The sequence below is a fragment of the Anabrus simplex genome, chromosome 2 (assembly GCF_040414725.1).
Source record: "Anabrus simplex isolate iqAnaSimp1 chromosome 2, ASM4041472v1, whole genome shotgun sequence".
Classification (NCBI taxonomy): domain Eukaryota; kingdom Metazoa; phylum Arthropoda; class Insecta; order Orthoptera; family Tettigoniidae; genus Anabrus; species Anabrus simplex.
Window position 1 is genome coordinate 733,385,191 of NC_090266.1, and position 13,080 is coordinate 733,398,270.

Sequence of the window (13,080 nt, forward strand, 5' to 3'; positions counted from 1 at the left end):
ATGCCGATGATTTACAGATCTATTGCCATTTTCCTGTGAATCGTGTTGTCGAAAGTATTAGTCAAATAAATCTAGATATAGAAAGACTACATCAATATACACTAAGTCATAATTTACTATTAAATGAAAACAAAACCTTAGCTATTTTTCTAAAATATCGAAAAACTTATCAAATCTTTTCAACAGGGATATTCCTCCAGTAATTGTAAACGGTTCTGTAGTCAAGTATCAGGAATGTGTTAATAATTTAGGTATTCTAATGGATAACACTCTGTCCTGGACCTTTCATGCCAAGCACTTGGTCAAGAAAGTGTCTGGCATATTGCATCAGTTTTGACGAAACTTGCCTTATCTTCCTTTCTCGGTGAGAAAGATGTTGATCCAAACTATGGTATTTCCTATTTTAGATTACGGCGCTGTAATTTACAGCGATATCTCTGAGAAATATAATAGCAAACTGCAGCATATTCAGAATGCCTGTGTTCGATTCGTCTTCAATATTCGTAAAGACTGTCACGTAACATCTTACTACAAAGCCACAGAGTGGTTGAAACTCAGTGATAGACGATCATACTCAGCTGCTTGTTTACTTCTGAGAATTTTAAAATCTAATGCTCCTTCATATTTGACCAAGTCCTTTGTTCAGATGAGTCAAGTGCATGATCGGGACAATAGGTTTACAGCTAACACCCTTCAGGTTCCACAGCATCGTACGGTAAAGTGCAGTAAGTCGTTCATTGTCACTGCCTCTGAATCATACAACGATCTTAAACTATATGAAATACAGCAAAGTAGTGTTGGAACTCAGAAAAAAGTCTCTCAAATACCGCTACCTTTCCACATATTAAGCCATGTAAATGAATTTTCACCAAATTAATTAAATAGTACGAAATATCATAATCCCCTAGATACATTTTAGATGCACAGTTTTACTCTTAATTCATCCTCGGCTTTAAAATTCTTAGGTTTCTCTTTGTCTTCTTTTCCTTGTTAGTATAGTGTATGTTTATGAAGTCTTCTCTTCCTTGTTAGTATAGTGTATGTTTATGAAATGTTAAAAGTATTATTGTAATCTCCTAGATGTTTAGTTTTTAATCTTATTCTTATATCCTCAGTAGGAAAATGTATCTTACGCTTTTTATAAATTCTTTTATTAGATTTTGTATGTTAGGTGATACATTTAAGTTAAAATGGCAGTTAGTTACAGCCAAAGGGACCTCTGGTCCTACTTGTAATTAACTTTAAATAAATATATATCTATTTCTATTTCATATGCTGGATACAACAGGATGGAATGATTTGCGTGAACAAATTTCTCAAATCAAAAACCCAATTAATAGAATGTAACTACGTAATATGTTTAACATGGTAAGAATACTTAACATATTTAACACAAACACTTCTTTGAGGCTAAGCTAGACTCGTAAGATGTGCAAAGGAGATAACTGATATGAAGCTAAGAGACCTTGGTCACGAAAGCTGGCCCTTAATAATCGCGAGAGGGAAATTATTACTGCACACTCAATACTCTACTGAGATAATCAACAGTTCGGTACTAGGATAGCTCCACAGAGTAGTAGTGAAACTATTTGTAATAATAATAATAATAATAATAATAATAATAATAATAATAATAATAATAATAATAATAATAATAATAATAATAATAATAATAATAATAATAATAATAATTCTGAATATGATGAGAAACCGGTTTAAACGTACTCACCTGTCATACTCCAGTCCCACACATAAGTAGCCCGTCACGTTGGGTTCCTCGAGGTCTCCCAGTACGACCGACGTGTCCGAACACACAGAGTCACACGACATCGCCCGTTGCAATACTGATGGCATCTCCACCTCCTCCGGGCATGAAGGTGTTGGTTCTTGAGCTGGTGGTAGAGCACTTTCCTTTCTACTTGACGGGGGTGGCGGAAGTGGTGGTGGGATCGCTTTGATGGGTAGGGGTGCCGGGGCAGGAGCTGGTCTCAGTGGCTGTGGGGGAATCGAGGAGTCCATTAGGCTACTGCTTGCCATACTCGTTCTCTGTTCTAGATCCAAGGGATGGAACTGCTTCAAGTGGATATCAGAGTCTGATGAAACCTGGAGGATGCAGACACAAAATATGATGCATTAGAACTGGGTGTTCACACGCTCATGTGCTCCTAAGAGCCCACCGCCACTGTTCATACGTAAGAAAGCACATTATTAACAAACTAATATATTTAAATGTTATACCACACAAATAGCAGATATGGTGCTTGCAACAAACGTTTTAACTATCGAGTGCAGCAGGCTTACATAACTAGTTACTTTTTCCTTATCAGAAACTTAGCCATGCTTTTGTGACACCAGATTATTAATATCAGGATAAATATACTTCAAATATACCACTTTTGGAACCGAAAACAAATGAGTGCCACTAAATTTGTTCCTTTCGAACAGCGTTCAATTGGTTCATTCTTGCAGTCAATTGTTCATTTGAATATGTTTTTCCGAACATGGACAGAAATCCTGCAGCTTGATTTGAATACTTTAATACTTGTCTTTTGAAACAAACTGTCAGAATTCTGTGAGACTGCAAATTTTAGCAAGGAATCACACTGGAGTCAATTAATTCTTGTCGAAGTTCTCCAGATGCACAGTCAACACTGCAGGGAAGTAGTGACCTGAATATATTGAAAATATTTTACATATCCCTAAAGCATTGAAATCCGCGATTACAGTCTTCCTTTAACATAGTAATTTTGGTAGAAAACTCAGATAAATTATAACAAAGTTTAAAATGTTCGTTTATCACTTTCTGTGGTGCTTTGGTAATTACGACAACTGATAAACTTATCGCGGGCTTTGAGTTTAACATTTATGGATTAGATTGTATGAATGTGGGGGTGTATCAAATGGTTAAGAATATTTTGTAATGTGTGACAGACATGAACCGTGGATATTTTACAAATCGTCTCCGAGCCATTCACTCACCATTCATTGATTCTCTCACAGAGTGAAAAAGCCTAACGATTGTTAGATTTGCGCCCCTAATGAATATCAGTAACGATTTTCACTCCAGTCCACTCCACTTCACCACGATGGGCGTGCGATTCTAACACGGAAAGGAGTAATCGTCAGACGAACTATTAGAGTTACGAAGAAAATACATATGGACATTTTGCATAGAATTTAATCCTAAATTCTGATACGACAAACAGTTTATAAGTTATATTGCTTTTTATAGGATAAAGCATGCCCAAGTAATAAATATTATTTCTTCCTGGCAAACCACTAGAGTCAAGAAGAAAACATATTTGAATTATTATTTAGGAAAATGAATTCTAAGTATACTTGGTCAGCTTCATTTTTAAAAGGACGAGCAGTTCAAGCAGTGTATTCCCTTTCAAGAGTCCTGAACGTACAATTTGTTCAACTTTCTATTTCTTTTAGAACTATCTGCTCCCCTGAAAGCTGAACATAATAATACACACCCTATAATAATCTAGAAGAAACATTTTTATGATGAAAGAATTACGGACATCAGTTGAGCGGTTCCTAAACCTCCACATAAAAACGAACTCGCAAGCTTTCTCTACAAACCAAAAATGTAATATTTTCTCATCTCTATTTGAAACTAAATAACAACTGCTTCAATCAATCAATCAATACTGATCTGCATTTAGGGCAGTCGCCCAGGTGGCAGATTCCCTATCTGTTGCTTTCCTAGCAACTGACTACGATGGAACTTGACAGAGCCACGAGCAAATGGTTGCAAGTGGTTACGGCATATCTTGTGTTTTCGAAAAGTACAGTACCTCACTGAACGCTAAAATGTGTGCAAATAAAAATCCGAGAACATTATGGACTCTTCTTTAACATACACAACTAAATGGATCACATGAAGTATAACTACTTTTCTGTTTAAAATGAATTCACCAATTAAAAATTACACAATAATAACCGATTTAATTAATAATATAAAATATTTACTTAGGGAGAAATTCCCTCTTTGAATGTACTTCCGTAGTTCAAGCTGATAGTGATAGGCCTACTTTCCCCGTAACTCCGTTTCTTTCTAATTCCCCTCCCACACACGTACACATCTCTCTCTCTCTCTCTCTCTCTCTCTCTCCTGGTCATCTAGAAGGGACATGAGCGGCTGAGATGAAGTTCAATAAAGTACTTACCAAATAGCCATTGGCATTGTAGTGGCCCATAGCACGAGTGAGCCCAACTTTCTCTTCTCGACTAGAACAGATCCACGCCACAGCCCATGTCCAGAGCCCCATAAAACGACTAAGTGCAAGCAGGAGCAGCAGTATGACGGCCGCCACTCCCAGGAGTGTAATGGTCGTCCTTAGTCCACTCATCTTTCCTGTAGAAACCAGAATGAAGACTAGAATTACTCATCAAGTCATCACACATGGTAACGGAGGAGAAGATAATTAAGACAAATAGCATTTTCACCTTCTTCCTATCCCACTGCCTATGCCCCGTAGTCTTGCAGGAATCGTGAGCCTTTTTTAAAATTCAAGAGCCATATTTAATCTGAGAAAATTTGTCCAAGCCACATAAACATTAGAACCATTTTCCTATTAATTCATCAATAAAAACTAAAAACTCCCTATTCAGAAGGAAACAACGACCCGAGGAAATCAGTCAGGAGAACGGTCCTGCATTGTGTAGGCTTGGCTTAACCCTTCTGAAGATTTGTTATTGACACTGCAGCCATTCGATCCCCAGCCGGCAGCATTTGTGTTCTAGCGGTAAGCTTGAATTTGTGCCGTAAACATATTTGTAACCTGCAAATGCCACCACGTGCATGGGTTTCCAGTAATGCAGCTCACTTGCATAGAAATCGTCATAGGTTGTTCCGCCTTTCGCAGGCTGAGACCTCTATAACTTTCTGTCTTGTACCCTTATTTTTACCACTGTGTATCCTTCCTTTGCTAATGATGTCTAATAGCTGGTATCTCCTCCCTCTCCTTTCTCGCTTCTCCTTTACCGCCCCTTCCATTGCTACTCGTAATAAGGAATCATGTCCTAGATTATATCCACCGAGCGAGTCGGCCGTACGGTTAGGGGCGAGCAGCTGTGAGCTAGCATTCGGGATATAGTGGGTTCAAGCCCGGCTGTTGGAAGCCCTGAAGATGGTTTTCCGTGGTGTTCTATTTTAACACCAGGCAAATGCTGGGGCTGTACCTTAATTAAACCCATGGCCACTTCCTTTCCACTCCTAGCCCTTACCTATCCCATTGTCGCCACAAGACGTAAAGCAAATTATAAAAAAGGAAAGTATTACTATGTTCTATCCAATTTTTCTTCTTGTGCGAATCACGGCCAGCTTGCTTTTCTCTCTCTCTCTCTCTGTACTTCCTCGTTCGTTATTCTATCTTCCCATCTCAAAACCTAAAGGCACTAAAAAGAACTAAAACACGCGCCTACTGAGTGGCGGCGATAAGGACCCCGCAGCCCCATGGCTTGTGAACGGCCCAAGACTGTTTCTTACTTCAGGAGGTGAAGAGCGATTTTACATATTGATAAAGCTACAGCACACAACACAGTATGATTTGTATTACAGAGGGTTATTCCAATATTTGGCCGTCGTAGTGCAGAGCTTGCTTCATCAATAGGAGTACGGTAGTTATTTCTGACAGAATTGGGTTTCCCAGCCTGTTTCAAAAATAACCGTCCCTTGCTGCCACTCACAACAATCAACAAGGCTTTTGAAGTAATTAGCCACTTCTGAGAACCCAGTAGTCAGCGAAGATGCGAAACAAATACATCCTCCTTATCTGAATTCTAAATATTGAGGTTTCGAGCCTGTTTATAACTCTCGTCAGTTAGTGTAGCTAAGTGGTCTAGGATGGGCGGTTGTGTTGCAAATTGTTTGGCCTAGGAACGAGATTATTTCTTAATACTGTGACGGTCAGCGTGTTTTGGTTACTATAATATTAGAACATGCATTTCTTGTGAGCGTGTGTGTGTGTGTGTTCGTACCATATAAGTGTAGTATTTTAATTCGTTCTGACTTGAAAACTAAATTGTGTATTATTATTATTGTCGTTGCTGTTTTTTGTAATAACATACAACCTTGTACTACGAAATAAACTTGTAATGTTTCTTATCAGGAAACGAGGGGGCCCATTTTCAATTATTGCGGGGGGGGGTTCCGAGCTCGTTAGCGCCGCAACTGCGCGTACTATTTAATGTTATACTGAAATTGTGATGGAGTAAAGATATTTGGCAGCAACGCCTGTTTCGAAGAATATCACCTGCGACACTTATAGTGCGGGTCTGTAGGGTTAGAGATGGGTAAAACTGTGCTTCAAAGATCTTCCGTTCCTTTTGATATCGGCTGGGAATAGAATGAGCGTGACGAGTATACTAGGACCCACGGCCGGCCGAGTCCCGGAAATGAGAACTGGAAGCAAATGGACAGGTGCTTTGCATTTCCGCGCTTCGAAGCCTAACTGATTCCCCCCACTCTCTGGCAAAACTGCAGAGGACATGCACATGATTTATATATATGACACATCTTCTATACTAACATGACACAAAAACATCCAGCTTACATCGTTGTCAGCAGGTTTACCTGTAAGCACCTTCCTATTTCTCTGGCCCTTTGACGTATTCCATCATTACCATTAATCCATATACAAATGCATTCGGGTGCCATTTAATGAAAAAAGGCACTTGTCTCACTCACTCGGAGTTCGGAAGAGCACAGTGTGATTACACAACGTCTAGTCCGCATGAGCAATATTAGCTGCTAATGGAAAAACTTGGCTCGAACAGAGTAATGGAAAGCAGGAACGTCGCGTGGGTGGGGCGACCGAGGCGGTCAGCTTGGGTGCCGCGATCGGGGGGCGGGGGGGGGGGGGGCGCCGCGGTGGGAAAAAATATATTTTATGCGTTTGTAGTCTAATTTGATAGACGACTGTATTGGTCTCTGTGTTACACAATAATACAATGGAAGCATGGCTGAGTGCGCACAGATTCTCTCTATGCACAATGCACTGTAGTATCTGTGTGTACTGAGCAGCGCTGTCCGCTGTGGTAGCAGGTGGTGAGGGTGGGAGTAGGATCGTGACTCATCGGCGCTGGCGAGTCGACATCAACACCCCCACCCGCAGAGCGCGTCGGACACAGTTTACACTTGTCTTGGTTTTATAGTGACATTGATATAGACACACCGTCGCTGTTCACTCCAATTGCTAATAGTTTATTCTTCCGTGCGTTACGAGCTTCATGGATACTGAACGATATTGTTGTGAAGTGCATAGTGATAGTGATTAGTGGAAAACTCAAGAATTATGTCGAAAAAGCTGTCAGGGGCGCAAAGGAGAAAGTTGTACAAGGAAAGTGAGTTAGTGAATGAGGCTTTATTAAGTAAAGTGCCGAAACTATTTATTTAAACTAATACAACACAAAATGTTGCCGTGGCTGAGACCAGTACGTCTGCACCTAGCTGTAGTTCCTCCTCACAAGCTGGCAGTCAAGAGGCCAAAGACTCTGAATTTGTACCTTTAGCTTCCCCTACTGATGATACCGTAACAAGCGTTCGTGGCCACAGTGATCGTGATAGTGATAATGGCCATAAAAGAGTGATAGAACTGTCAACAGACGCTGAAATTGCAATTGAATTTATTTCCAAATCGGAGCAGGTGCCGGTGATTACTTTAGATCCTGCAACGTGGCCAGCGCATATTATGCACATTCAGCGTGATGAGTTTGTTTTGAAAGGGCCGACTGAATATTCTAAAGAAGACCTTGATTACAAAAAAAAAAAAAAATTACGAAAATAGGCACTTTTCAAACCAATTTCGGTGTCGGTTTTTGGAAAATGGAGAAAAATATCAAGGCGATTGTTGATTGGACTAGACAAAAGAGTGACTGAATGGGTTGCTATATTTCTAGAAAATAGATCTCAGAGAGTTAGAGTAGGTGAAGCTTTGTCTGACCCTGTAATAGTTGAGAGGGGAGTTCCTCAGGGCAGTGTTATCGGACCTTTATGTTTTCTTATATATATAAATGATATGAGTAAAGGAGTGGAATCGGAGGTAAGGCTTTTTGCGGATGATGTTATTCTCTATAGAGTGATAAATAAGTTACAAGATTGTGAGCAACTGCAACGTGACCTTGAAAATGTTGTGAGATGGACAGCAGGCAATGGTATGTTGATAAACGGTCCTAAAAGTCAGGTTGTGAGTTTCACAAATAGGAAAAGTCCTCTCAGTTTTAATTACTGCGTTGATGGGGTGAAAGGTCCTTTTGGGGATCATTGTAAGTATCTAGGTATTAATATAAGGAAAGATCTTCACTGGGGTAATCACATAAATGGGATTTTAAATAAAGGGTACAGATCTCTGCACATTATTATGAGGGTGTTTAGGGCTTGTAGTAAGGATGTAAAGGAGAGGGCATATAAGTCTCTGGTAAGACCCCAACTAGAGTATGGTTCCAGTGTATGGGACCCTCACCAGGATTACCTGATTCAAGAACTGAAAAAAATCCAAAGAAAAGCAGCTCGATTTGTTCTGAGTGATTTCCGACAAAAGAGTAGCGTTACAACAATGTTTCAATGTTTGGGTTGGGAAGAATTGAGAGAAAGAAGAAGAGCTGGTCGACTAAGTGGTATGTTCCGAGCTGTCAGCGGAGAGATGGCGTGGAATGACATTAGTAGACGAATAAGTTTGAATGGCGTTTATAAAAGTAGGAAAGATCACAATATGAAGATAAAGTTGGAATTCAAGAGAACAAACTGGGGCAAATATTCATTTATAGGAAGGGGAGTTAGGGATTGGAATAACTTACCAAGGGAGATGTTCAATAAATTTCCAATTTCTTTTAAATCATTTCGGAAAAGGCTAGGAAAGCAACAGATAGGGAATCTGCCACGTGGGCGACTGCCCTAAATGCAGATCAGTATTGATTGATTGATTGATTGATTGATTGATTCAGAAAAATCAGATTCGTTCTATTGTTTCTGTTGTAGATTGTTTAATCCCTCATCAAAGACACATTTTGGTCAAGCAATGGGTTTAAACAACTGGAAAAATTTGGCAGACCGTTTAAAATACCATGAGTTGTCACCAGACCATTTCAAAAATATGGTTACATGGTTTGAAGCAGAAAAAATAATTAAAAGAGACACATCAATCAACCAGCACATCATGAAGCAAATTGAAACTGAGGGTCAGCGTTCAGAACTAGTATTGCGACGGTTAGTGGATATTACTTTATATCTAGCGGAGCACAATATGGCTTTTCATGGGTCATCTTCCAAAGTTTTCACAAAAAATAATGGAAAATTTCTTGGACTTGCGCTACTTTTACGAAAATTTTATAATGTAGTAATGGAAAACTTACGACGTATAACTAACAAAGAAACACAATTTCATTTATTAAGTGTGTCAGTACAAAATGAGCTAATAAGTATACTAGGTGACTCAGTAAAGCAAAGTATCTTAACGAAAATAAAGGAAGCCAGATATTTTTCCGTTATCCTTGATTGTACTCCACACACATAAGTCACAAGGAGCAAGTTTCATTAACGATTCACTACGTCACTGAAGATGATAACGGGAAGATCAAAGCAGAAGAAAGCTTTATAGCCTATCGAGTTGCCAAAGAAACCACTGGAGAAGCTCTCGCTGACTTGCTGTTCAGAAAAATTGAAGAGTGTGATTTGAACATGACAAACTGTCCTGGTCAAAGATACGATAACGGCGCCAATATGGCAGGTGTACATAATTGAGTTCAAGGTGGTGTACTGGCCAACTTCCCTTTGGCTGTGTTCATTCCTTGTGGGTGCCATAGCCTAAACCTACAGTAGTAATTGCTGATGGAGCAAAATCATCAGTTAAATCTACATCTTTACTTGGTATTTTACAACGCCTCTTTACCATCTTCTCTAGTTCAACGAAACGTTGGTGTGTAATAAGCGACCATACTAAAGCACTTACTTTAAAGCAAATGTGTGAAACGCGTTGGGAGTCTCGCGTAAGTGTTGTTCAGGCTGTTAGATGCCAATACGCGGAAGTTAGGAATGCATTGGTTGAGTTAGGCGACACAATTGATGACCCCCAAACAGCCTCTGAAGCTCAATCTTTGACTAATCAGATGGAAAAGTTCAGTAAGTGTTTGGAGTTTTTTAACAGGTTTAGAAGGAATGACCGAGCTCGATAGCTGCAGTAGCTTAAGTGCGGGCAGTATCCAGTATTCGGGAGATAGTAGGTTCGAATCCCACTGTCGGCAGCCCTGAAAATGGTTTTCCGTGGTTTCCCATTTTCACACCAGGCAAATGCTGGGGATGTACCTTAATTAAGGCCACGGCCGCTTCCTTCCGACTCCTAGCCCTTTCCTGTCCCATCGTCGCCATAAGACCTATCTGTGTCGGTGCGACGTAAAGCAACTAGCAAAAAAAAAAAAAATTTGAAAGAATGGATATGTGGACGCAGTGATCTCTGCTAAAGGAATAGCTGCTGAACTTTGTATCGAACCTGGTTTTACCGAGAAAAGGATTCGTAAACGATAACGCGTTTTGTGTATGAGTCTTCTGAGGAAGTGCAATCGTCACCTGAGGAAACCTTTATGAGAGAAGTTTTTTTATCCATTAGTGGATAAAGTTTAGAACTCACTTAAGAGGAGGTCAACTGCGTTGAAAGAATACCAAAAAGTGTGGGGATTTTTGGGTAATGTTGCTCAACTTCCAGGAAAATAAGATCTAAAACAGAGTTGTTTGGACCTTGAAAGACATTTAACCGACAAAACAACCAAAGTATCCGATATCAACGGCATTGAATTGTATCTTGAACTTTTACATGTTAGTTCGATTTTGGATCATGAAAAGAACACAGTCACACCAAAAGAAGTATTGCGTATGATCAAAAACACAAACAGTAAAGATTTGTTTACAAACTTGTGGGTCGCATTAAGAGTGTTACTAACAATACCCGTGACAGTTGCTAGTGCCGAACGAAGCTTTAGTAATCTTAAGCTTATAAAAACTTATTTGCGCTCTACAATGGCACAGGAAAGGCTGAACTCTCTCGCCATTCTAGCAATAGAAAATGGCACTGCAAAATCTTAGAATTTAGAGAAATTCTGACAACATTTGCTCATGCAAAAGCCACGCGAATGCCTTTCAATGTTTGAAGTTTGTATATAGACGACAAAAAGAGCACCAAAGACAAGAAAAAATAATGAAAAATCAAAGACTCTATCTTGTATATAAATAAATCAAATCTTACTATATGTATATCAAATATGTTGTGGAGGGTGAGTGGTCCCTGATGCTGCCTGTTTTTCCAGTCCGCAAGATGGCGGGTCCATAGGTGGTGGATAATGGAGTGGCTCTAAAGAGCTAGGGTATCACCCCCCCGAACCAAAACTGGAACGAACAAAATTATGAGTTTTACCGGGGGTGGGGGCGCCGATTTACAGTAAGCCTTGTCTTGGGCGCCTACATACCACGTGACGGCCCTCATGGAAAGTTTACCTTTGAGTAGTGCGAGAAACGTCTGTCCAAGATAATCTGTATCGAAACAGACTTTAAACTTGCACCATGAGAATCAAATATGAACAAGTCACTGGAGTGATTACAAAAACTCACCTGTGAAGGGAACTCCCAGTGTGGTAAACCATTCAGCACGATTATATGTCTACACGAAATATTTCTGTTTCAGCCACGGATCTTCAATTTACAAGTCCATAACGTACACTAAATATTTTAAAACTGAAAACCTTGCAATATTTCTCTTGGTTACGTTCATCATATTCAATCATTTTATGAAAATGAATCGGTCAAAGTACGTAACTTTTTGTCACTTTTCATTGGAAGGATAGAACTATATTTCGCTGAAAGTACATCCCATATTCTTTCTAGCTTCGTCCATATCGAGCAAGGTGCTCAAATACGTCAGCCAGTCAGCCTCATGTCGGTAGATTTATTGGCACGTAAAAGAACTCCTGCTGGACTAAATTCCTACACCTCGGGGTCCCCGAAATTTCCTTTGTACAGTTGATGAACAGTTTTTAATACAATATTGTAGGATTCGTTTTTAGAGAGAAAATTTTGAGAATAATCGACTTAATGATTTTCTCTACTTGCTAGTCGCTTTCAGTACCTTCCTTTCTTACATATAATAATCATAGCAAGTACGTTATTATTTAGTTTTAAGAGGATATTTACTAATCAATCACGCGATCAAGAGCCTAAATCACAAATGCGTTCTGTTACCCATTAATATCATGAACTTAAGAATTGTTTTGAGTAAAACTAACAAACCAATGAATGCCATGCCTTAGTAGATTAAAAACTGCACATAGGCCTACGTCTACCACACGTACGAAGTTCATTTTAGTAATCGATATCTGCAATTACCAGTGTTCTTTTCTCTTCAGTATAGAGTGAAGCCTACTCATGTTTCCCGCATAAAAATCAAGCGGGCATGGTTCCTCCCATCACAGCAAGATGCACCTTGCCCAGTTTACTACATCGAAGTAAAAGGACTTATAGTAAAAATCCCGTGCTGGACTGAGTGGCTCAGACGGTTCAGGCGCTGGCCTTCCGACTCCAACTTGGCAAGTTCGAACCTGGCTCAGTCCAGTGTATATGAAGGTGCTCAAATACGTCAGCCTCATGTCGGTAGATTTACTGGCATGTAAAAGAATTCCTGTTGGACTATATTCCTGCACCTTGGCGTCCTCGAAAACTGTAAAAGTAGTTAGTGGGACGTAAAGCAAATATAATAATTATTATTAAAAATCCCGTTTATACTCTCCTCATGGGACTGTCACCCAAAGGTGAAACAAGCGGAACAGCGCTATAGACGGGAAATATTTTATGACATGGGAAACGCAGTTCTGACACAACTTCTTAGGAATGTATTTTATTATTATATAGTTACAGTGGAAATGCAAATACGATCTCATTTGTGATGAAGTAAGTCTTTAATTGTTTATCCGCAAGCGCGCGCGCAAGCGTGTGTGTGTGTGTGTGTGTGTGTGTGTGTGTGTGTGTGCTGCTATTACCGAGCAACTGGCTGCGCGGTTTAGGTCACGTAAATAGTGGGTTCTAATCTAACT

At 39.7% G+C, this 13,080-nt stretch overlaps 1 protein-coding gene across 1 annotated transcript in view; it reads right to left on the reverse strand.

Annotated features, from left to right (window-relative positions):
* LOC136863079 (synaptotagmin-12) overlaps window positions 1-4,358 on the reverse strand; it is a 61,350-nt gene extending 56,992 nt beyond the window's left edge. The window contains exons 1-2 of the mRNA XM_067139409.2: window positions 4,176-4,358; window positions 1,730-2,103 (exon numbers count right to left, since the gene is read on the reverse strand). Coding sequence (XP_066995510.2) covers window positions 1,730-2,103; window positions 4,176-4,358 — 557 coding nt within the window. The remainder of the gene's footprint in view (window positions 1-1,729; window positions 2,104-4,175) is intronic.
* Between the last annotated feature and the right edge of the window lie 8,722 nt (window positions 4,359-13,080).